This window comes from Lichenostomus cassidix, chromosome Z (assembly GCF_008360975.1).
Source record: "Lichenostomus cassidix isolate B80296 chromosome Z, HeHo_3.0, whole genome shotgun sequence".
NCBI classification, from domain to species: domain Eukaryota; kingdom Metazoa; phylum Chordata; class Aves; order Passeriformes; family Meliphagidae; genus Lichenostomus; species Lichenostomus cassidix.
Genome location: NC_139511.1, coordinates 47,434,353 through 47,457,924, shown reverse-complemented (window position 1 = coordinate 47,457,924; position 23,572 = coordinate 47,434,353). Strand labels below are relative to the sequence as shown.

The 23,572-nt window shown below is 38.6% G+C and overlaps 1 protein-coding gene and 1 long non-coding RNA gene across 6 annotated transcripts in view; one reads left to right on the top strand and one right to left on the bottom strand.

Annotated features, from left to right (window-relative positions):
- Positions 1–739: 739 nt before the first annotated feature.
- On the bottom strand, positions 740–12,212 carry LOC146424817 (uncharacterized). The gene is made up of 3 exons (XR_014846829.1): positions 11,873–12,212; positions 6,469–6,564; positions 740–938 (listed from the first exon to the last, which is right to left on the bottom strand). It is a non-coding gene; the product is annotated as an uncharacterized LOC146424817 (long non-coding RNA).
- Positions 12,213–12,558: 346 nt separating this feature from the next.
- The window catches only part of RIC1 (RIC1 partner of RAB6A GEF complex), a 49,250-nt gene continuing 38,236 nt past the window's right edge, over positions 12,559–23,572 (top strand). For 2 of the 5 annotated variants that reach the window (XM_085043645.1, XM_085043644.1), the window contains exons 1-2: positions 12,565–13,140; positions 22,921–23,028. In XM_085043645.1, coding sequence (XP_084899771.1) covers positions 13,000–13,140; positions 22,921–23,028 — 249 coding nt within the window. In that variant the 5' untranslated portion in view covers positions 12,565–12,999. Of the gene's footprint in view, positions 13,141–22,920; positions 23,029–23,572 lie in introns of all 5 variants that reach the window. The other 3 variants (XM_085043648.1, XM_085043646.1, XM_085043647.1) reach the window with 3 other exon arrangements.

Below are 23,572 nucleotides of genomic sequence, written 5' to 3'. Positions count from 1 at the left end.
AATAAAAGTCACATTTCTGAAGTTTCATTATAATTGTCACGTAACTAGTTTCACTATCCTTGCAAGGTAAACTGTCAGTGAGCTGCAAGAGCAGGACTGCCCCTCTGAACCAGGAGCCACGGGCAACCTCAGCACCCAGCCGGGCTTAACACCAAGGTTAAGCAGCACCAGGGTTGGTGGCACATCTCTAAACAAGCCCTTCTCAGTCAAAGTGATGTGTCATATTCAAGACTCAAGATCTGGCTGGGCACAGCCAGCCAGGCTTGGACACAGGAAAATCTACAGCATGCACCAATGGCCCAGTCAGGAAAAGCAGCAAGTCAGGATGACAGGGTACAGGGCTGGGCACAGACCTACTGACAGCTCAGCTCAGGCAAGGCTTGGGTGTCTGGGCATGAACTTAAAGAGGGCTTCCTGGGCCCATGGGCAGAAGATGCATTTTTGGGGTCACCAGTGAGGCTGGCCTGGGTAGCTACAGCTCTTTGTTACACACAGTGATCTGACAATGAGGTGTCCATTGCCTTCTACAACACATCCTGTGTTCAATATTACTAGTTTTAATAGCAATCCTCTTTGTAGTGGAGTGGGATGTTTCCTGAGTCCTGTTTTTAGAGCAGCCACTTCTGGAGCAAGTATCTACCTTCTGCTTTAACTGTAGTATTTAACCACTACCCTGCATATTGGTATTCCTAAATATTAAAGGGTTTGCAGGTTCTTTTGCAATAAAGACACACAGATGCTCAAATATATTTATTCATACTTACATATAACTGTTTACAAAAATTAAGTCAGTTAACTTCCAGTTGCTCTTCATTGCATGGCAGCATGATTTTTTTCCTTGTGAAATAACAGTCTGAGATCCCAGCAGAGATTTGGAAAACTCTGAGCACAAATACAGCTGACTTGATCCCTGCACCCACTCAAGTGGATTTTTCTTTCTGGAAGTATAAATCAAGAAACAAAGCTTGTCCAAGCTCCTCTTACAGCTAAGCTCTGCTGAGCTGACCACAATGCTGCTGACAGATCTTATCTCAAGTCAGGAAGATTGGTTACATACTTTAGCAACCTATTCTCTTTTTCAAAACAAACTTGGTTAAATCTAAGGAAATGTCACTTGACATCTGTTTCTGACAAATACATAGTGTGACTTTGCAGTTTTGCTGCTTCTCACAAGTCACCAGACCAGAAGACTGTTAGAGCTGATAACGCAATAGCAAGTGCTAGAGATCTTCCTTGCAGCAGTTCTGCGTTTACTGAATAATCATGCTCAAGCAAAGCCGTTAAATTTAAAGATAGTTTAATACAAGGTATCACAGTATGGAGCCAAGTGATTTTCAGCTAAATAAAGCATCAGCACAGGTACCGCAGACAGACCTATCGCCACACAGAGTAATGCAGAATTATAAACAGTATCTCATAAGATCTCACCATCTACAGGAAAAAAAAAAGGCAAAATAAAAGAACAAAACAAGCAGTATTGAAAAAAGGAAAATGATGATAAAAACTATGATACTTTCCTGCATCATCTCCACCACCCTAACAAGGAAGAGACTGCCAAAAATCGGAAACAGGCTTGAATAAAGCAACCCTGAGAATGTGAAAATAGTTAGATACCTAAGCAAATTATCCTGATATTCAGTTATTTAACTGCTATCCTGGCATACTGTGTGTCTTGAACAGACACAGGATTCTAATGGGGGTCTTTAATCAGGAATTTGGTAGTAAATGAGTAAATGTTTGTTTGTATACTACACTAACATTTTTCAGTCCTTTTTGCTGTCTGGTTCTTCTCTTCTACTCTGCCCTCCTCTGCATATTTCATATTTCAAATTTCTATTGAGCAGTATGTGCCAATAGCCACAGAAATAAAAGAAATGATAACACATTTGTTAACATTTTTACCTATATAAGTAACACCAGCTGTGTCAGAGTACCACTGGCTGGCTGATGTTTCGAAAAATCCTTTTATTGCCGGTAAGTCTCTAAAGACTTTATTTTACTAATACAGAGATATGAATATTTTATGCTATTTGACTAAGATGCCATTTCATGTCAGACTTTATAAAAACAACAAGCTGTGTGATGCCCAAGCACTGTGCTGTGTCCAGAGATTCTGGGGCATGTGAGGACTGTTTCTGTATGCCATGAGAAATACAGTACAAGTTGCTTCTCACAGGAAACATGGAGGGAAAACAACAATATCACCGAGAAATCAGGTTCTCTTTATTCTTCTTTTAAAAAAAAATATTTGCTGTGTTTTTCTTCTTTTTAAAAAGATTATTTGCTGTGCAATACCAGCTCTGCATGTACACTAGTATGCATTTTGTAATGAGAGAAACTTGGAATCTAGGTCTGAAGTTCCCACATTTTTAATGATACCTAGCCCTGGTTAAGCAAGCCTAACACGGCTATTTACATGAGGGTGGCTTGTGTTTTACTGGTAATTTACATGTTGAAATATCAGACTGTAAGTGTTTCCCCTGGGTTTGTCAATATTGAAATGATAATGTCATGTCCTTGGTGCAAAATCCTGTATTTCTGCACCTCTTTTATTCTATTGGCAGAAGCTGAGTTTTCAGCTCCTTAATTCGGATTTTAATGTCACATTTGGCAACATCTCTTGAGACAAAACACAGCACAGGACTCTGCCTGTAACATGGGAATTTTAGTTTGCTGTCTCAGCAAGAGGAATAATACCTTGCAATCTAGTTCTCAGTGGGAGTAGAAGGAAGGGAGGATGAAATCTCAGTATTTCAAGGACTGTATAAAAGTCTCACAAATCCAAGAATGTCACACAACTAAAGACAAGCACTTCTTTTAAATACAGCTTTTCTCCAGATTTTGCTGAGCAATGGCATACCTGGTTTTCCCATGTTTACACCGAGATAAATCCTGAGGGGTGCTGGGCTGTTGCAAGTATCCATGTTCAACAGCAGCTGCAAAACTGAACAGTTGCAAGGAGTAGATCTTGATTTTTAAAGAAAAACTTAATTTTTATTAGTAAGAAAAACTTAATTTTTCTACTGACTTCAGTTATGCATGCCTGTGTGTGCTTACAAGCCTTTCAAGCTGGTAATTTATTCCAGCTGATAAAGCAAGGTTACAAGAGCAGTTTTGTCTGTGTGTCTTCCCATAACCTCTCAGATGTCTGTTAGAGGAATTAAAACAAAAAATAAAATTTTGCAAATTCACCCATTAAAAAGTAATTTCTAATTGGTGAGTCACTAAGGCTCTTTTTTTAAAATGTCTACAAAGATTAGTTAGAATTGTATTTTTACAAGGTCTCTGGATAAAATGGATACTGTATAAAAGAATAAAAATACGGCATTTTAAAATGTGTTGCCTGAGTAAAAGCTGAAGGAGGATCATCAGATACTGTGACTGAAGGATTAAAATTTTACCCCATTTAGTGCTGGGGACTGCTTGTGAACTATGTATTATACACTCCAAATGGAGGTAACACAGGAATGACTAATTTTCATTCTGGGCATTATGATTTTTAACCTTTAAGCAGTCTTGTTCATGCTTGTCAAGTAACAATACATAGTGGCTGATGAACTGATTTTGGAAAAAATCACAAAATGGTGAGAAAACATGTGCCTGCAATGAAACAGCCTACTCAAGAAGTGAACATACTGATTTCATCCTTCTATTTATTTAGTACCTATCCAAATGCAAGCTTCACTGGATACTCCCTAGGTCTTATACTGGAAAGGACAATGAACACCAGTCCTGGTTCATACCATAGAGTTTGACAGATTTTGCAGTTTTTCCCCCTCATCGCCTCCTTCTGTGTCTCCTGTGCCATCCAGTTGGATAGATTTTCCAATGTTTACCCCCCATCTCTTACTTCTGTGTCTCCCATGCAAACAGAAACTGCACTCACATAAGCATGGACTCACAGGTGGCCTGATCCTGTTCCTCCTCTCTGGCTGATCAACAGCAACATACATGCACACCCTCAGCTAGGTATCTCAAAGGTACATTCACATTTCCAGTCCTTTTCATGTCATGTGCAATAATTTTTCACATTCTTTTCATTAAGTTTAATCCTTCGTCAGATCCTGCTCAGCAGCCCACAGTCCTGTGGCCTTTGATGATTCTTGCTGCCCTTGGTGGTCTTTTTGACATCAAAGGATGAGAATAGACCAATGTGTTCAAGTGACAAGAGCACTTTGAACTTACTGATAAAATAATGTTCTTATTACTGTCAGTAAAGTAATATTGAGCTGGCATTTTTTAGGGCAAAACATCAGTGATTAAAAAAGTGTTTAAGTGCTGAAACTGTAACTGTAGTTTAGGAGTGCGTTAAAAGAATGCTTCACTAATTTCACCTTGTGAATAAGTGCACTTCACAGTACACTATGTCACACTAAAAAAGTATAGCTAGAGGGTTTAATCTATTTACATACAACTACAGCCAGTGTGAGTTGCTAAGACACTTAAACCACATGCTTGCTAAATCAGCCTTCTGACCAAACATCTTCCTGCATCTGTCTTTTGTAGGACATGTGCATTTCCTGCTACAGAGATTATTTCAATATATTCAGAGCTGATTACAATTTTTCATTAATCTACATAAGTAAAACAGAAAAATAACTCTTAACATGGAAGTATAGTATTCTTAATAAAACCTGGTAATAATTCTTAATGAGACTGTAAGCCAGCCGCTCCATGACCTGTGTTCCCCAGGATTGAAGAGCAATTGGTGCAATGTTTCATCATATGACGCCTAAAGAGATAGTAATGGAAAGTTTTCTGCATAATCTTATTTATTTACTGTAACTAAGTAATAAGCCAAGTCATAAACCATATCCAAGCTGAAAAACTGGCATCCAATGATAAATAATACAGTTATCAAAATAAGTAAGTTTTGGTGTACAGAATTGTATTTTGTTCTGCCAGCATTTCAACCAGTTTGCTTCCCACTCAATATTTTGGTGGGTATGGTCTACAAAAAGCTGCTCCTGATTTGTTTTATTTACTGAAAATAAGACCTTTGATTACATTTAGGGAAATGTCAAACTCTGTCAAGGAACTGCTGAGAAGCTGACATGATTCAGTGACTGTAAAAATGTGACTGCTGCAGTATAGCGTAAAAGCAGAAGTTCATACAGCACTTCCCTTTTATTTTGCTGTTTTAAAACTAATTTAAATCTGAAGAACAAGCTCTACAGCTCCACACAGTGTTAATTTACCAACATCAAGTATCTAAATAGGCCACAGAATACCTAGAGAGTTTTCTAAATGTGGATAAAGTCAACCAGCTTTCTATAATTTTTCAAATGCATTCTTCTTTAATGATTTTATTTAGGTTATTTGATATTTATCAGTTCTATCTAGGAATATAACTGGCAGTATCCACATTTTTTATGTGTGTATTTTCAGCTAGTCCTGATGTTATACCTTTTGCTGCTTCAGATCTTCAGCTAAGCAAGTACCAGCTTCTGCGTGACAAAACCTTCAAATATGTCTCTTGAAATAATTCACACATCTAAATGTGATACACATACTCTTCATAAGATTTTAGCAACAAAGACTTTGGTGACATCCTGGAGACCACAAAGATGTCCCTGCACTGTGCCAGAATAGAAGACAGAGCTCTTGGCTTGTAACTGTCCTCATTCTTCTGAGCCTCATAAATGGAAAACATATTTTGCTTAATGGGGAGGGCACAGCCAGCAATGAGAGACATTTACTCAAAAATAGAGTAATGAAAAAGCTCTGCTTTATGTGATGATGTTCTTTCACTGAATGGGTTACCACTTAATCAATGATGATTTGGAATGAGCAATCAATTTTCATGTAATTCACCAAGACAGAAATTATTTCCAAGTTCTGTCCTGCAACTGGAAGGTATTTTAAGCCACAACATACAGATTATTAACAAATAGGTAGAAAAAAGCAGAATTTGAAAGTAAGTTCTTTTACATTGGCTTTCAATAGGAAACAGTTCAAAATATGATGTCTTCTCTGACAGTGACAATTTCCAATGTGCCTGCAGCTATATCTTAGGGATGTCTGGACAGCTCCATAACAGTATCAACTTGGCAGAAAGTGACACAGGGCCCTTACAAAAAAGCTGATTTACTTTTTTTCAGTGTAGTCACTGATCACAAGGAATGAAAAGCTGAATTGATCACCTTCTCTTTCAGACACAGTGATGTCACTACAGACAAAAATAAGCTTCTAGGAGAAAGAGAGAGGAAGTTGGAATTCCTGTTTCCCAGGACTCTGTATGGTTGTAACGCAAAAATTGATAAAAAACCCAGCTCTTGAAACAAACGTGTAATTTGTGTGCCATTTCATTAATCACTTACAGCATTTTGTGTATGTTTCCATGCACTGGGAATAAAATTCCCAAGTTCAGATGATGGTCTGCTAGCAACATATTTAAAAAGAACCAGCTCAACCAGTATAAACACATAATCAAAACAGAGTGGAGCTGCTACAGCTCTCTCTACTCACCACAAAAAAAGCCTGCAGAGGGCACTGCTAAATGCTGTCTGCATCTTAACACACTGTTAGAAGTTATTTAATACGCATCTCAGTCCAAATAAGTGCCTACAATTAAGGGACACAGAAGACAAGATAAGGTTAAGATTCACTCATATTATAAAAGAAAATACCAGTGTTTTCTTCCTTCCTTTTACTTGTTTCTTATATCTGCTCAAGAAGATACTTGAAGATACTGGTGCTTTATATCTTGCCACCTGAAAGTCGGGACCCTGCTTCTTGGATACAGACTGTGTTCCATGCTGCAGATGACGTTAAACAGACTACCAGATCAGACTCCTGCCTCCAATATCTGTTGTCCTTTACTGTTCGCCTTCAGACTGAAAACAATCATTTATCAGCAGAGTTGAGGCATAACCTATTACAGGTAACACTATATAACATGTTATGGATAACAGGTGTGGCTATAACATGTAATTCAAAAGCACTTTCTTTGAATTTCAGATTATATGATAAAGCAGGCGTTCACAAAATTCCAGAAACACCTAGTAAAACCAGTAATTTAAATGTATAATATATGACAAGTCTAGGCCATCCTATTGATGAAGGCTTCCACATGCAAGAGCTCCTATCTCTCCAGCTCTTTTGTCCACCACTCCCATATCCATCTAATATACTCTAACTGCACCACACACCCCATAGTTCACATAGGTGGTGCTACCTGGTAAAAATATGCAGTTATCACCCCAAAAAAGTTTCACTAATTTATTTCCACACATGGTAGCTTGCATGGTTCTTTGGCCAGTTTGTTTACAATGAATAGAAAATGTTTTTCCAGCACTGGTTTATACTGAAAATAATGTTAGAAAATGCATACCAGAGTCAGTTGACTCCTTCTACAATCCTTTTTTCCTCTTGGAAAGCCATATGTACTTTGTATACAGCCTCCTTATTGAGCAGACGTGATCTAACCCAATTAAATGATCTGCAGTTCATTATGTTGGTGCTTTGCATAGGAGACAGCACTGTGTGTTCCAGAATCGAAAAGAATTTAATTATTTCCTAAATCTGAGACTTTAAAAATGATCGGTGAATCTGGATGTTTTGTCTTCCTAGTATCAGGTATCAAAGACCTTCAAGAAACGCAGTTCTCTAGACATATTCAGAAACCACAATTGCTTTTGGCAAAAATTGTGTGCACGAAGCAAATACTTCAGTGGTAAGCTTTTCATGAAATTAAGAGTGTATTCACCAGTCACTGAAAGCCAGATAATGAAGTCTGAAAAACAGACTGTATTTTTAAGGATATTTTCACTGATGTAGAAGATTTTTTCAAAAAATACCCTCCGTACTGAACCTATGCAGTTATGAAAACCAAACTGAAGTCCTCTGGGCTGTACAATCTGAAGCAGCCAGGTTTTCTGCAAATTTTGTGCTAGCTATGCTACATCTGATAGACAATGGTTTTGGCACATACATTTGTATCAACATTGACAATGATTAATCCATTAAGTGATATAAGTTGCTTCCAGAACTTTGAAATATTTTTCTCCCTTTTAGTCTGGCTTTATATACTACGTATGGCTGTTAATGCATAGAAAGAGTTCTGTTATGATTTCCCTTTCTATTTTCTCAGAGATAAATAAACAAAAGAAAGTATTTTGGGCCCAAATTTATTTGATTTCTAACCTAACTAAACCATAACCACAACTTTATTGTTGTATTTGTACCCACATACATTTCCACTCTAAAATTCACTAGTAAATTCACTGGCAAATTTTAGTTAGGCTTCTTGAATGCTTGATGAAAGCCACTTTTGAAGAATACACACATTTAAGAAATTAAGAATAAAAATTTGTCAGTTGTTTGGTTCATCCACTGGCAAAAAAACCCAACCCAAACCAAAACATTATTGCAAAACACTGAAGAACTCACGAAACTGGCTTCTAACACTACTGGTTTATACTGCTGGTCACATAAATTGTTCAGTCAGAAACTGAAACAGTGCCGTGTGATGTGTGAGAAATGGCTAGTACACTATAAAATGCATAGTGGTATATTACATATAATTAGAGAATGATCTGAAACTAACAATTATTAATTGCATCGACTTAAAATTATCAGATGGTAAATAATGCTGCCAAACAATTTGGTGACCATTTGTGAGTGACAGATTGCTAGAAAAGTCAGGTGGAATTTATCTAATTAATTTTATTATTTGCACTTTGCTTAAAATTTGCTTAAAATTTACTATATTTAAATGTAGCTGGGTACAGTAAACGATTTTGAAAATTTGTCAGAAAGTAAATCTAAACATTAGGATTAAGAACTGCACTGTACTCTGTTCCAGAATTATTGTTTTTGTCCCAGTACTTCAGGTGATCTACTGTACCTAAGCACAGTATTTGCTGACATTGAGTAGTAACAACAGAATAAACTGTTTTTCCCCTTCTTCCTAGCAGTCTGTTGACAGGAATACTCCTTCCATCTCTCTTGGCAGAATTCAGAAAATGTCTGAAACAATCAGAGTGATTTTCTCCTTATTATTTGCAACTGACTAGCCTTAGCATTTAATCCACCGTCTGCTCAGTTTTCTTCCTTTCACTTTTAAAATAGGTAAGATTTTCTTGTGGTGTTACAAGAAATCACTTTTTACTGGGTTGGGTTTGGAGTGTTCAGTTTTTTTAAATTTCCGGTACTATTATTGAGATACTTCTTTAGATTTCATGTTCAAGGATGGTAACAATGATTATAATTCACCCTCTGAGAACACCTCTGTGGATGGTCTGCTGGAAAATTATTTGACTATTTGTCCTACCTTGTCCTATGGAACTGTTCTCAATGCAAATGTCCATTTTGGTGGATCAATGGATGACTAACAACGTGGGCACTTTAAATAATGGGCTGATCTATGGTAATCATCACACTTCATCAGCAGAAAGCTGCAAGGTAAAAGACTAATTTGTTCCACAACCAGTTTTATGAAGTGAAAATGACTTAACACAGGTATTTCTATGTACATAACACAGATGCTCACTCACTGTCACACTCTTTCTACGTTTTATATGACAGAATGCCTGCACGTGTAAGCAGCATGGCAAAAACTTCATGCCATTGATGCTATGTCTCACTAACAGTCTTTCTGTAAGGTTTCTTTTTTTACTTTGAGGTATGTTGATAGTAGTGACACTAGTGGGGGGAGGAGTCATTGTTTTTGTTAAATTTAACATGCAGGAACTGACTGTCCACACTGCTAATGCAACAGCTGCCGATACAACATTAGGTGTGAGCTAGCTGCACAATCTAAAGGACAGATCAGGGCAGCAGCTGCACATCAACACTAGGAATCTTAACAGAGGCAACTGCACAGAATAGATACCCTCGTCCAACATTTTCATTCCAGACCTTCTTTGCCACCAGCAGTGTCTCCTCCTTCCTTTCACTAACCTGCTAATATCAAAACTTTTGTGTGGAGGCTTATGACATTTCAATGTCTTAGGATGTTCCCACAGCTCTGCATGAGCTCTTTCTTTCCAGGACAACAATCTCAAGAGTGCAGTTTCCAAAACAACATGACTGTCACTGAATAGGCAGCTGCAATCAAGACTTATCTTCAGCTAGGTGAACTTGATGACAACTGACAAGTGGACCTTTGTGTATAAAGGGCTTTCACAGTTCTATTGAGCTTTCTTATCATAGTCTTGCCACTGTCTCCTGTAATTGTGCCTTGGTAGCCACTGCTAGAGCTGTTTAAGAAACTTTCTGAGCTTTGTCCACTTTGCACGCCTTTAATTTCTACACAACTTTTGCATCCTAGAGTGTTATGAGTCACATTCCCATACAACAACACTCAGAAATATGCTTTTCTAGACAAGTACAAACAGCCTATTATTAGAAAAAGCCTATCATTACAGAATTACCATTCTAGGCATCTAGAGATGTTCCTGATTCAGCCCACAAAAATGTACCAAAACCATTATATACATTTGTATTATTGATGTGAGGATTTTGATAGTCACACTTTTAATAACACACTGCCATCACCATTATTTCTAATTTCAAATATGTGCCTCATGTCTCTGAGCAAAGGCTCCGGTCTCTACTTTGTGCACAATGTACAGTTACCACAAAATCCTACCACACAGTTGCTATTAAGAGCAGTAGCTGTTTCTGCTGCTTTCAACATACAGCTTGGCATTGATCCGGACACATGAACAGCATGACCTGAAGAATGTTTGCCCCTTACATAAACATGTTGGGAAGCTGCAGCATTAACTATGGAAACTACAAACAAGTGGAAAACACATGCAGCTCCCTCACTAAATCTTTCATGGATTTTGACAAATTTCTCCTTACTTCCAAGAAAAATGAATTTGGCAAAATGCAATTCATCCAGAAGGATGATTCTGAAGTTGTAAGTATTCTTCAGCATGTATTTTGTGCCATTTATTTCATAATCTGAGGAATAGAGCAAGAGTCAATATAATGTGCTGATGGCACTCTCCGAATATAATTTCCATTTCCTAATTTAGGAGGCTAGCAGTGAAAAACATGGATCAAAAAGGATTCAGAGAATTGGCTACAGCAAGGAGGGTATTGGTAGCATCAGAACTGGTTGGGAGATATTTGAGAGTGGGGAATTTGATGTTAAGGCAATTCCAACTCACCCAGTTAAAAATCTAAGGCAGTAAATACCTTGGTATTTTGTTCCCTTACTACTTTTTTTTCAAGATATATTATGGTTTTGTTAGGATTCTAATATATATGCCCTTATAGCTCACTTTCTTTTTCTGCTTGTGTTCAGATGAAAGTATTTCAGCTGAAATATGGTATTCAAATGGTAACAAAAATTCATATGGTAACAAAACCAGAAAGCTGTTGGGAGAGAAAAGGCCTTAGGTGTGGGGACACACCATGTTCTTTGAAGAGCACTGGGTAATCTACATGCAGCGAGACCTGTTTGCAGACAGCGCAGTCCAGACGCACTCCTGGCACTGCTAGGAGACTGGTTCATAAAACTCTTATTTCTACCAATAGCTACTTTTTTCCAACACAGGCACTGCCCTTGCAATGGCATGGAGACCTTACCTTTAGTCTTCTATTCCCTTTTATTTTCCAGTTACAGGAAAAGGCTAACAAGCCTCATTTACTACCTCTAAAGCTATAGCTTCAGTTTCTACTTTTTATCCTTCACACCACATGCCCCTGCTCTCTCCACAGTGTGTGAATGAAAGCAGTTGGGCAACCATGGGAACGAGATTAACGAACACGTGGGTAATATTAACAACCCAGTGTGGATCCTTGATCCAACTCATCCGCTGGGAGAAACGTTTGTGCCAGCACCTGTGACAGACGCCTGACGCCAAACCCACGATGCAGCACACACCCCGTGTGAGCAACCTTGCCCTGAGCTCACCTTGTCCCCAAAACAGCCTCGGCGGCAATGCTCACGCCGGCGACTCGCAAGGCTTTCCCACACGGAGGGCACCAACATCCATAGAATGGGGTGGGCGGAAGGCCCTTTAAAGGTCATCTAGTGCCAAGCCCCTGCCATGGGCGGAGACACCTCCCGCTAGAGCAGGTCTCTCAGAGCCCACCCAGCCCGGCCCTGAATCCTTCCGGGAAGGGGCAGCCACGGCTTCTCCGGGCAACCTGTGCCAGGGCCTCGCCACCCTCACAGCAAAGAACTTCCTCCCAAGATGTGCCCTAAGCCTACTCTTTTCAGGGTTGAATCCATTCCTCCTTACCCTATCACTCCCGGCCCCGCTCCCCGCTCCCCGCTCCCCGCTCCCCGCTCCCCTCTCCTCCCCTCAGCCCCAGCGCCGGGCGCCTCTCTTCCGCCCGAACGGTGACGAGCTGCTCTGTGACGTCACTTCCGCTAGGGCGGGCCCCGCCCCGTGCCGCCGCCACCGCCCCTCGGGCCGCGGACCGGAGCGAGGGAGGGGCAGCGGGGAGAGGAGAGGGAAAAGAAGGAGGAGGAGGAGGAGCAGAAAGAAGAGGACGAGGAAAAGCAAGAGGAAGAGAATCCGGAGGGGGAGGATCCAAAGACGGAGGAGGAGGAGCGGAACAAGGAGGAGGAGGAAGAGGAGCGGAAGCGGAAGGGGGAGGAGATGGCGGCGGAGGCCTCGGCGACGGGGACGACACCGACCCGGAGCGCGGGCGGGCGAAACACCCGCGGGAGGGCGGAGCCGCCGCTGCCGCCGCCGCAGCGCCCCGGCGCCCGCTCCGAGCAGTGACCGCCTGGCCGCGTCCCCGCCTCCCGCAGGCCGCCCGGCCCTCGCCCAGCCCGCGTTCCCCTCCGCCTCTGCCCCGGCGGCTGCGGCGCTGCCCCGTCCCCGCACCGACATCGGTGACGGCGGCCCCGGCGCCGGGGAGGCCTCGGTCCCCCGTCCCCCCGTGCTGAACCTAGGGGTCCCGTCGCTGTGCCGGTGATTATGCGTGGTCGGCCGCGGACCCTGCTTCTCTCGTTCGGCTGATGCCCCCGCTGTCCCCCCGCCTAGGCTAGAGCAGATTGAGCGCCAGCTCTTCGGGAAATCTTCAGCCATGTACTTCCTCAGCGGCTGGCCCAAGAGGCTCTTGTGTCCTCTGGAGTCCCTGGAGCAACCGCTTCACATCCAGACGGATCCCCAGAGAGCTTTCTTCGCAGTTTTATTCCCATCTCAGCTAAGCATCTGGTACTGCAGAGTGAGTATCCATCGTCTCATAAGCTCTCGGACCTTGCTCTCTCAGCTGAAAAGACCTGTGGTCTGCTAATTCTTTTTTTCTACTTCCAGAAATGGTTGTGGAAAATGACGCTAATTGTACAGGATATTTCAGTATTTGTGAATCTGAGCAGTTATCCGCGATGTTTAGTGATAGCAGTACGGTGTTAAGAAAATATGCGACATCAATTTGCTTGCAGTTAACACTGGTTTTTCGTAAAAAATCAGACTTCCAAGCAACTTTTCTTTGAAACTCTACATAGTGCTTATGCTTAACATAAGGAGTGTTTGCAGCAGTCCGGTTTTTTTGCCTATATGCTTCGTGTCTTCTGCCTTTGGATTTTTGTGTTTTATATAAAAGAACACAGCAATGTAGGAGGTGTGAAACACTTTTTATAAAGCACAGATCAAATTCTATCACTACCCAGAATGTTTCAACACAGAAGTTCGCAAACCTTTGTTTTGGGGGAAAGTTTAAAAGTTCTGTGGCTGTACTAGAAGACTAATCATGGCTTTTGCATGGAAGTTGCTGCTCTAGCTACACCTAATTTGGAACTGTGAATAATTGACATTAAGTGCCTTGCTTTTAATTCACACTGTATTAGTGTGATAACAAAAATGCTGTTTGTCAGTTTGATTTGATGCAGTCAATGAAAACTGTGATACTGACTCCAAATTTTGACGTTGAATCCTTTTAAATACTGCCTAGATTAGACCCTAAATCTGTCTATAAATATCTCCTGCTCCAGGTGGTTTATAGAGTTCATCTCAGATTACCAGGGAAAACCAACAATCCAGTTTTAGAAAGCTGATACCGAAAGATGTCAAATGACAGTCATAGCCTTAAAATCGCGTTTTAAGTTATGCTGAGATTTCATCATGTTATGTTTTACTGTGCTCTGCATGGTTGTTCACTCGTTCCTGCCTGGGGTGCTGATGCTGTTTTTTGAACTTAGATAGGTATGCAGCTGGCGCATAATGGCCCAATAACTTTGCTGTGTGAAAAACATCATGTGGCCTCTGTTTTCTTAGGTTTTTGGCACACAGTGCATATAAAGTGTATGCTCTTTAGCTTTTGCCAGGTGTTGAACCTGTAGTTGTAGTCTGTCAGTGGAGCAGACCTGATCTTCTTTTCCATGAAGAAACATAGAAAACAGCAAGCTCATGAAGTGTTTCACGAGATGTGCCCTGTTGTCTAGAATGTAGTTTACTTTATGGTCTGTTCTCAGGGACGAGGTTCATTAGCTCGCATGCTTGCACTTGTTTTGAAATGTTAAACATTGTACAGCTGGCTACAGACAGTGCACTAGATTTCACTTGGTGCATAAGAGTTGAGTAAACTCACAGGTCATTAATATTTTTAGAATAGATTTTGATTCAGTTTGTCATGGGTGATTTTGAGGAAGGTGCCAACTTTGCCAGGCTTGACCACTGACTGATCTTAAACTGGAAAATGTTCAGTCTCATGGCCTCTGTGGACAACTAACCAAATATCTGTTAGAATAAAGATTTTGGTCAAGGTAATTTTTAAAGAGAATTTCTTGCATTATTTTTATATATATAGCTGGGGTTCTGAATGTGGTTTGGGTTTTTCCCCCCTGGCTTTTCTTTTTTTTAGTTTTTTGTTTGTTTTTGAAGGTGAGGCTTAAAATTATATGTTTGAACTTCGATAAAATAAAATTACTGCATTCTAGAAAATATTTTCATTTGTCAGAAGTATGTTCTTTGTAACAAGGATAAGTTCTAGTCAGGTTGAGCTGACTTGGTTTCTTGAAGTAGAAAAGCCTTCAGGCTAATGTTCTTGTTAAGACTTGTTGCTATCTCAGCTATATATCAAAGGTTTAATGTAAGAATGAGGTGGAGAGACTGGGAAAGTTCTGTTTTGAAATTTTTGAAAACAGGGTGCTCTTCGAAATGCTTCCAGGTGTCTGAGTTTACATTCAGGATGTGTATTTTTAAGGTGACATAATAATGTTTAAAGCTCCTTTTCACATACTATGTGCTAAGAACTAGTGGAACTAAGGAAAGTTTATCCTGAAGTGTGGGGCTTTTTCCTGTTTTGGAATCAACATAGGTATTAAGACTCAAAACTGGGTAACTGGTGTTGGAAAAAAACAGGTGGAATTCTGCTAGTGTCTTTGAACCAAAAAGTCCTTGACTATTACACGTGTTAGGAGAGATTGGATTATGGATAGAGAAGACCACTCAGGTAAATGTTTTTGATCATGCACCAGTGTTGGTGGAAGATAATTGAGCACACACCCCCAGTATTGGGGGTTTGGTATTTGTTTATGAATTATAGGCACATGCTACTGTATTAGTATATGCATTATCAAGCATACACGACATAGTCAGTACTGTTCTATCCTAATTTTATTTTGTCTTTTCCGAAGGGACTTACGTTGGTTATCTAGTCTAGCTGCCTGGACAATTCTGGGGTGACCAAAAGTTAATTCACGTTATTAAAACGTTGTTCAAATCCTCTTATACACTAGTAGACTCTGGGCACCAACTGCATCTCTTGGATGCCTGTTCCAGAGTTTTAAAAGAAAGAAAACAAGCAAACAAACAAAAAGAATGAGGTAACACCAAAATAAACACATTTTAAAATTTTAATTTTTTAATAGTACAGAAAAATCTTTTCTTGCTCCCCATTGGATTCTGTTAAATACACCCCACTGTGGAGACCTCATTTCCAAGTGTTTTTCTTAAATCAGAAGTTTTAAGTCTACGTACCTTAGAAAATTCCTTGATGCTGGGAGCCAGTGACGCTATTTTCATTGACAGCATGGAAGAGCTTGTCAAACATTCTGGTAATGTTAAATACTTGGATGCTTGAAATAAGAAGCATCAATTAATGATAGAATCTTTCTGAAATGCTATAATGAGATAATTGCTGTTTAAGAGATTGACTTGGGAGCTGAAGATGAGGTTTCACAAGGCGGCTGTGCAGTCCTATGTGTCATGATCTTTCCTGCTTGCGCCTCTATTTTAATGAGTCTTATGGTGGACTAGTGATGTCTTTTTACAGGGCTGTTAAACTTAATGAACAAATAGAAGCCTGTTTATTTAGTTGATGAAGGGGTCAAAGGAGCATTGTAGTTGGCGCCTTGAAAATGTTACTCCTTTAACAGTTGTGCCTTTAATTTTAAACTGGTTTGGTTATCTCTTGAATTCTAGAAATTCACCCATAGGGCTCTAGATATTAAGGGACAGTGTATGTAGCTAGGGAAGATGGTATTGTAGGTGAGAGGAGTTCCCTGCCTAATCCTTGACAAGTGCATTGTGTGCAACAAGAATAGTCTGCTGACGCAGTTGTATGTATGGATATGGTTTAGCATTTCCTTTCTTTAATATTAGCAAACTGGTGACAATGACAGGAATACTGGCCTTGAATATTTAATGAAAACTTGGCAGGTTGTTGGATTATCTGCTATGACTCTGTCAGTCAAAACCAGTTTTGTGAGCTCTTCAAAGCCAAGAGTAGCTTGTCCCATCTGCTCATTCAGAGGAGGATTTTGTGATTAACTGTATGCTTCTCAGCATATGATTTACATTTACTCTTGGTTTTTTAAAATTTTTAGTTTCTTTTTTTCTGATGCTGAGTCAGAACACCTTAATGAACTAAAATAAGCTTTTAGGAAAGCATGCATGTCAGAATCCTAGATTGTCAAATAACTGGTATTCATTCTAAATGCTGAGTAAGTTGTTATTCAGACAGCTCTCATAGCTCACTCTTATGCGCTCTTCAGTCTCTGGCTGTTGCTGTTGTTAGAGTTGAAGTCAATATGTGATTTAAATCTAAGCATACAGTAGGACAAAACAGGACTTTAGTTCTGTTGGGGAAGTGATCTCCACAACCTGGAATTTTGCCATGCTATAAAAGGAGTTATTGGTGATACAGTGCATAGAGTTTATAAGATGTGTGAATAAAAACATTAAAATTATCTGTTTCCATAGTCTTTTTTTAATTGCAAATGGCCATTAAAAAGAGATATTTTCACTATGCTTTCAAGATTATGTTTTCATCTCAGAACTGTAAGCAGAATAATTTACAGAATTATTGTGTGTAGGCTTTTCTTAATAGAATTGGATACAGCCGCGGTAGGATTTTTATCTGGAGTTCGATTGCAGAATGGGACAGCAGATGTCTTGATATTGATGTAAGTGGTTGTGTTGGCTGTGTATTGTGAACAATATGACACAGGTAGCATCAGTGCAAATTAAGATATCCTGCTTCTTCTGCTGTGTTTTCTTCCTTAGTAGTTTAACCCCTGAGATGCTGATCTCTTATTGATGCCCTTTAGACATTTGTCTGAGGCCATTTCATGTCAGTAACAGTAACAGTAACAGTTGTGCTCTAGCTTCTATTAAAAAGATGCCTTTGTGATTACTTAATGAAAGAAATGTTACACTGATGAATTTATCTAATAAAATGCAAAATTGTCATGTGGTTATTTAGTAGCACGTACCAGGTTTTCAGTGTCTTGTGTATTAATATAAAATAGATGAACCCTGGAAAGCTGGGTCATAATTCCTTGCATGAAGGGAATAAGCATTCTCAGTTATCAGTTTTCACTGTCCAGCTAGTTGCACGTAACAGAAAACCAAAGATATATAGAATATGTCCTTGCTTTTTGGCAGCATTTTTTATTAAAAGGTTAACTGAAAACTTTCACTTGGAGAGGTAGTGATTGACAATTTTGTACTTTGGTTTTCTGAATTATTTCACAATAGCCATGAAGCGCACTATTGGAAGTTGTGTCTGCTATGTTTGTGGGGTGGGTACTCTTTCCAAATACTTTCAAAATTAAATTAAAGGAGTTATGGTTTTATAATTAACCGTGCTTTTAGAAATTAATCACCACTTTGTATCTCTGTTACTGACCAAAAAAATGGCCTTTTATGGTCTATCTATATGATTTTTTCTTTTCTTATGCACACATCCTTGCTTTTCTCTAACCTTCTTGTTTTATTAGTTCATAATTTTACAAAGCTTCAGCATTTAAAGTGGAGTACAGATCATGTAGCGACAACATAAAGTGCACAGTGTGACCAGGCTTTTGTTCTGTTCTGTTTTGTTTTGTTCTGTTTTCTCCCAGCCTTGTCTTTGTCACTTATATTATAAGCTCATCTGAACAGTGGTTTTGATTTTTGTCTTGTGCCTGCAGCCTAATGAAGCATTGAAGCATTTGTCATGTAAGACTAAACAGAACATTTGTGTTTTTCAGCAAAATGCCTTTTTATTCCAAATGGGATGGGTTTTTGATGTCTAAAATAATATATGGTCAGGGGATGAGAATATTAGGTCTTAAAAATTATCCACAGCCATGCAGGTTCTTGGACTGATGTTACATTAAGAAACCCAAACCCATACGTAAGACCATGTTGCATACGTGCTGTCAGGTCATGTGTGTGCTTTTCAGACTTAGTCCAGTAGTTTTCTGTTGTATTTGCTGACCTACTTAACGTGTAAAATCCACAATATGCACAGTTTGTTATTAACTTGCAGCAGTCAAACCAGAGAATCTGGTTTAAGGAAACTAATTTTTTCATTGTTTTATATTCTGTCAAACGATTGTATCTCTTTCCAATTGGTTAATGTATAATTTTCTGTGACTTTCTGTAAACATCTCAGTTAGGACAGAGGCTTTCTCTTTGGAGGGCTGCTGTTCAAGGCTGGCTGTTCAAGGCTACTTACCTTCTTTAAAGAGGGCCTTTTCAGAATAGCATTGGTAATTGGTAATTTCCCATATCTAACCTTGCTGAGAGAATTTGCTGCCAGAGAATTTGTAACACATTTTTTCATAAAAACTACTTTATTTATGGCTCCATTTTCTGACATGGTTTATGCTGCCAATACTTGGTAAATGGGCAAGATACTGTATTTGGTCAGTTGCAACTAAGTAAAATAGTAACAATTTGGGATTATTTCATCATGGGTTTGGCTGTGGTGTTTTGTGTTGTAGTTTTTTTAATTGCTTGGATAGGTATTTTGTCCAGATGTTGATAGAGAGCTCATCTTTCATGATGGAAAGTCCAGAGGGATTTTTCCTGCGCAACAGCAACTGATAATGAAACAGCCTTGAGTTTTTAGGTGGTTTGAATTTAGGTGGCTTTGTTGATGGAGCTGTCTTACTACCTTACTATTTTACAAATAGTGCAATTCAATTTTGGTCATCCAAATTACATTTCCTTTCTGTTGTTATAATCTCACATCAGTAAAAAAGAGGCATGTTTAATGCTAGAAGAACATAGTTGAGAAGCATAAGAACTTCTGAGTAAGAACGGTGGAATATGTTCTTATGAAGAGATAGCTGAGGTAGCTGTCAGATAGCTGAGGTAGCTGTCTGATGGAAGGAGATAAAGTATATTTAAGTGTGAGAACAAGAAGTTCTGTTTCTTTTCCGTACTGTTTCTTTTCTAGTACTGTTAACTAGAGCACTGGAGAATTTGTTTATGCTTTAACAATGGTAATGCTATATTTCTTTTAAGGTTATATTTCCTATTTTTCTTCTCACCATTTTCCTTATCCTGTAAGCATCCACTGCCACAGTTCTGTTTATAAGTGAGTGGCAGCTTCTGTTTTGCCTGAACTTACATTCCTCCTGAGAGACAAAATGTACTGTATCAAAATGCTAGATTTTCTTTGAAGCAGATTATAAAATGCTAGATATGCTTCTTATCTATTTTGGGAAGCTTTTGCTAGTGTTAAATTGCAATTTGGATTAAGACTTGCTTACTCAGTTCTTTCTTAGTTTTCTATTCTTTCTTCCTTAACAACTGAAGACAGGTCACTTCCTCCTGTAGACAAATTTTTTACTTCATTTTAAACAAAGCTTTATTTGTTAGGTCCTTTGCTATGTTTCTGGAATCCAGTTTCTCCTAAAGCTGTGGCTCTACCATTAATATTTCAGCAAGTGGATTTTAAGCATTTCAAAGAAGGAGGATTAATGTATTTGCTTATTTGAGATAGTGGGCATAATTCATTAGTTGAGCTTAACTAGATTTCTTTATAATTTTAGTAGCTGCATGCAGAAGTGTGAAGAGGAAAAACCATAGAGTTTTCATGAAGCTGACACCAAGATTTGTTTTTTTTCAACAGAAACAAATGTAATGATTTAGGAAAAATTCTAATTAATAGAATCTAAACCTCTACTTTTTCTATACAGAGTATAAAGTAAATATATAAAATGAACAAGAGGAGAGTATCTCTCTAACTAACTAGTCTTCCCCCCTTTTTTGTGTGTGTCGGGGAGGTTTTTTTGGTGTGGTTTTGGTGTTCAATGGGTGTTTGGTTTGCTTTGGTTTTGGTGTTATTTCTTAGAATGTATGTTCAGTAGCTTGATGTGCTTGGGTCAAGTAGTTAGGTTGATATATATTCCTGTTTACAGAAATATTAGTGTGCCATTATATATTTTCAATCACTTTAGGTGTAATAAATTACTTCAGATGCAAAATTGGCATTTCTCTTTCTTTTGCATGAATAGAGCAGGATCTCAACCTGTCCTGTCTTTGTTAATCCAGAACATTCACACATCTGTGGGAAGCTTTAGACAGGGGGGTAAATTTATATGTTAGAGTTTTCCTCATGTATGAATTAATGCTTTTGAGCTGTGGAGTATATGGAAATAAATTTTATCAGTGTAATAATTCATCATTTGTGACCTATTTAATTTGAAGTGGATCTGCTGTCTAATAAGAAGCTACTTAAACTACAAAAAGATGACATTATGAGTGCAAGCAATCATTTTTAACTCCTTTAGTCCTCATCTGTAAGGCACAAAGCCTAGAAATCAATTAGTATAAATTTTATAGCTGCTGTGTATGTAGAATGTTCTTCCATCTTCTAGGGTGTAATAGCAGCTTTCTTGTGAATCAGCGTCACAAGGATTTTACACTATAAATATTGTAATTATATTCTGTAAAAGTTGCAGTCTAGAAAGAAAATTGTTATGTCTTACTGAGCTCTTGATTTTGCCTGCTGCTAAAATGCTTTAAGCACAGAAGTGCTTTAAGAATGATGTCTAAGTCTACACTAATGATGGAGAATACCTAGACACTACTTTTTCTCAGTATATCTAAGGCAGTTAGGGTGGTTCTAAGCCAATCAGTGAAATGCTGTATAGTTCATGAGAACAATCAACAAGAACGTGTTAAGAATAATTAGTTATCTATTTAATGTTAGGTAATTTGCTGCAAAAGAAGCCACATAAATTGAAGAAGCTGGTGTACATCTTAGGATAAAGATCTGAGTGCTTGTTATACTTCATAAATGTTTAACGTTATTTTTGCTAATTCAGTTCTGTGTGGGTGTGAAATTTAAAGAATAATGCAGTTAGCAGGATGCAAAGTCATACTGTGAATTTACCAAGGCCAAGGCTGCCTGTTTAGTATTAATTCAGCTCTTCACTTGTATGCATGGTGACAATATTTCATTGCTATGTTTTATACTAGTTTGAATTAATATTCATTCTTTGAAATTAGGTTGTTTGTGACTCTGCTTTTTCTGAAAGGAAACTTAAGAAAGTGATTCCAAATAGAGTAGTAATAGATACCCACCAGGTTCTGGAGTGGTGCACACTCACATGATTTCTGGGTAGAATTAATGTTTTTGTATTTGTTGTACTGCTTCTGCTGGTGGGTCAAGTAAGCCAAAAACAATAGTAAATTTCGATCACCTGTGGTCCTGTGGTGGTTGGGAAGTTTTGCCTAGAGGTTTCATGGTTAATTTCAGCAAAATGAGTGATTACTGTGTACCCTCTTGGTTCCCTTTCAGTGGGCTTTTTCTGGTACAGAGTTGGATGCTACAACTCTGAATGAAAACTGAAATTGATAAAGTCTCAATAGGGACAGCATATCTCACGAAGATGAGGGGTAACTTCTTACACAAAACGGGAAGTGTATCTTGCTTAATTTAACTTCCACCTCCCAGTGGTGGAGGGCAATGGAAGGGGGAATACCTATCTAAGCTGGAAACATTATTGATTCAAGAGCAAGAAAATACATACAATTGTGAAATATATTTAAGGAGGAACAATGTTTCTAAGCTCTAGAGCAAGAAAAGGTAACTTTGCATTAGGTTTTTGTGTCACAGCCCTTGACTGCTTTTGTGAAAGGGAATGAAGGCTTAGAGTCTATGGTCTTCATGACCCCAAAGCCTTTCTCAGCTGCCAGAAGGAAAGGTGCTAATGGGTGCACCTTATCATAAGCAAAATAATTCCAGCAAACTGTAGAGGTGAATTTTAAGCAGATTCTGACAACCTGTTCTGAAAAACAAATTTCCTGACTATCATTCTCTTTAATACAATGGCCCTTCCATTGACTAGAAATTGAGCAATTGAATTGTACCAAATATTCTATAGCATATTTCATCCTAATTCATTTGACAAGTCACATCATTATAGGAGCCTGTTTGAGATGCTTCTGTTCATTTTAAGCATCACTCATCCTTTATCTAACTTGAAATTACTTCTGTATTCTGTAATGACTCTTTACTGTGTAATTACATATTTTATTTAAGTGTCCTGGGTTTGAAAGAATGAGATTAGGAATGACAATGTGGCAACAGTTCTCCATGAACTCTCTTTAAAAGCACCATTGTGTAAGGGATTGTCATATATGTATTAATTTTTTAACATACTTCAAAGGAAAGATGTTGTTGCTGTTAAGGAGACATGGTTCTTTACAGATATAGCACAGTGTAAGAAACATCCCATTCCTTCTCCATGTGAGATGTAATTATTTGTATTTTTTCCTCCAGCCCAGTGTATTAATCGTAAGCTACAAGGAACTTTCAAAAGCAGCTTCTCAGTTTGGACATTACAAACAAGCAGAATGGCGGCCTGACAGCACAATGATAGCTGTTTCAGTAAGTAGATTTTTTTCCCTCTTATGCTGGTTAAACTATTGCAAACAGATTTTTGTGTTACCAATTTCTGTGCTTATACAAACTTGCAGGTCACATATACATTTATTGATGCTTGCCTTGTGAAAATATGTAATGGTATCAAGGACTTTTTGGATTATAGAAGTAATGGTACCAAGGACTTTTTAGACAATAGAAGCTTTCTTTTGTAGTTTTCATTAATTTTTCCCTGTTAGAATGAACTACAGTTCTTTGATTTAAAACAGTGGTTAGATGTATTGGCAGGGGGTGATACAGCATCTCATTACTTCAGTAATCTGGTTACAAATGATATGGGAATGTAAAGTTATGTGAATAAAAAAATAGTTGTAAACTTAGGTGACATAATCCTATTTAACTTGATAAATAGGGTTTAAAGGTGTACTTAAGAGATGAAACTGTGGCCTTATTGCAGTGTCTTTTGGTAATTAAAAAGTATTGCAAGGCACTGAGAACACAGAAACAGGGGCAGTGATAAGTGATACATGAACTGTTCTGTTTAGAATCT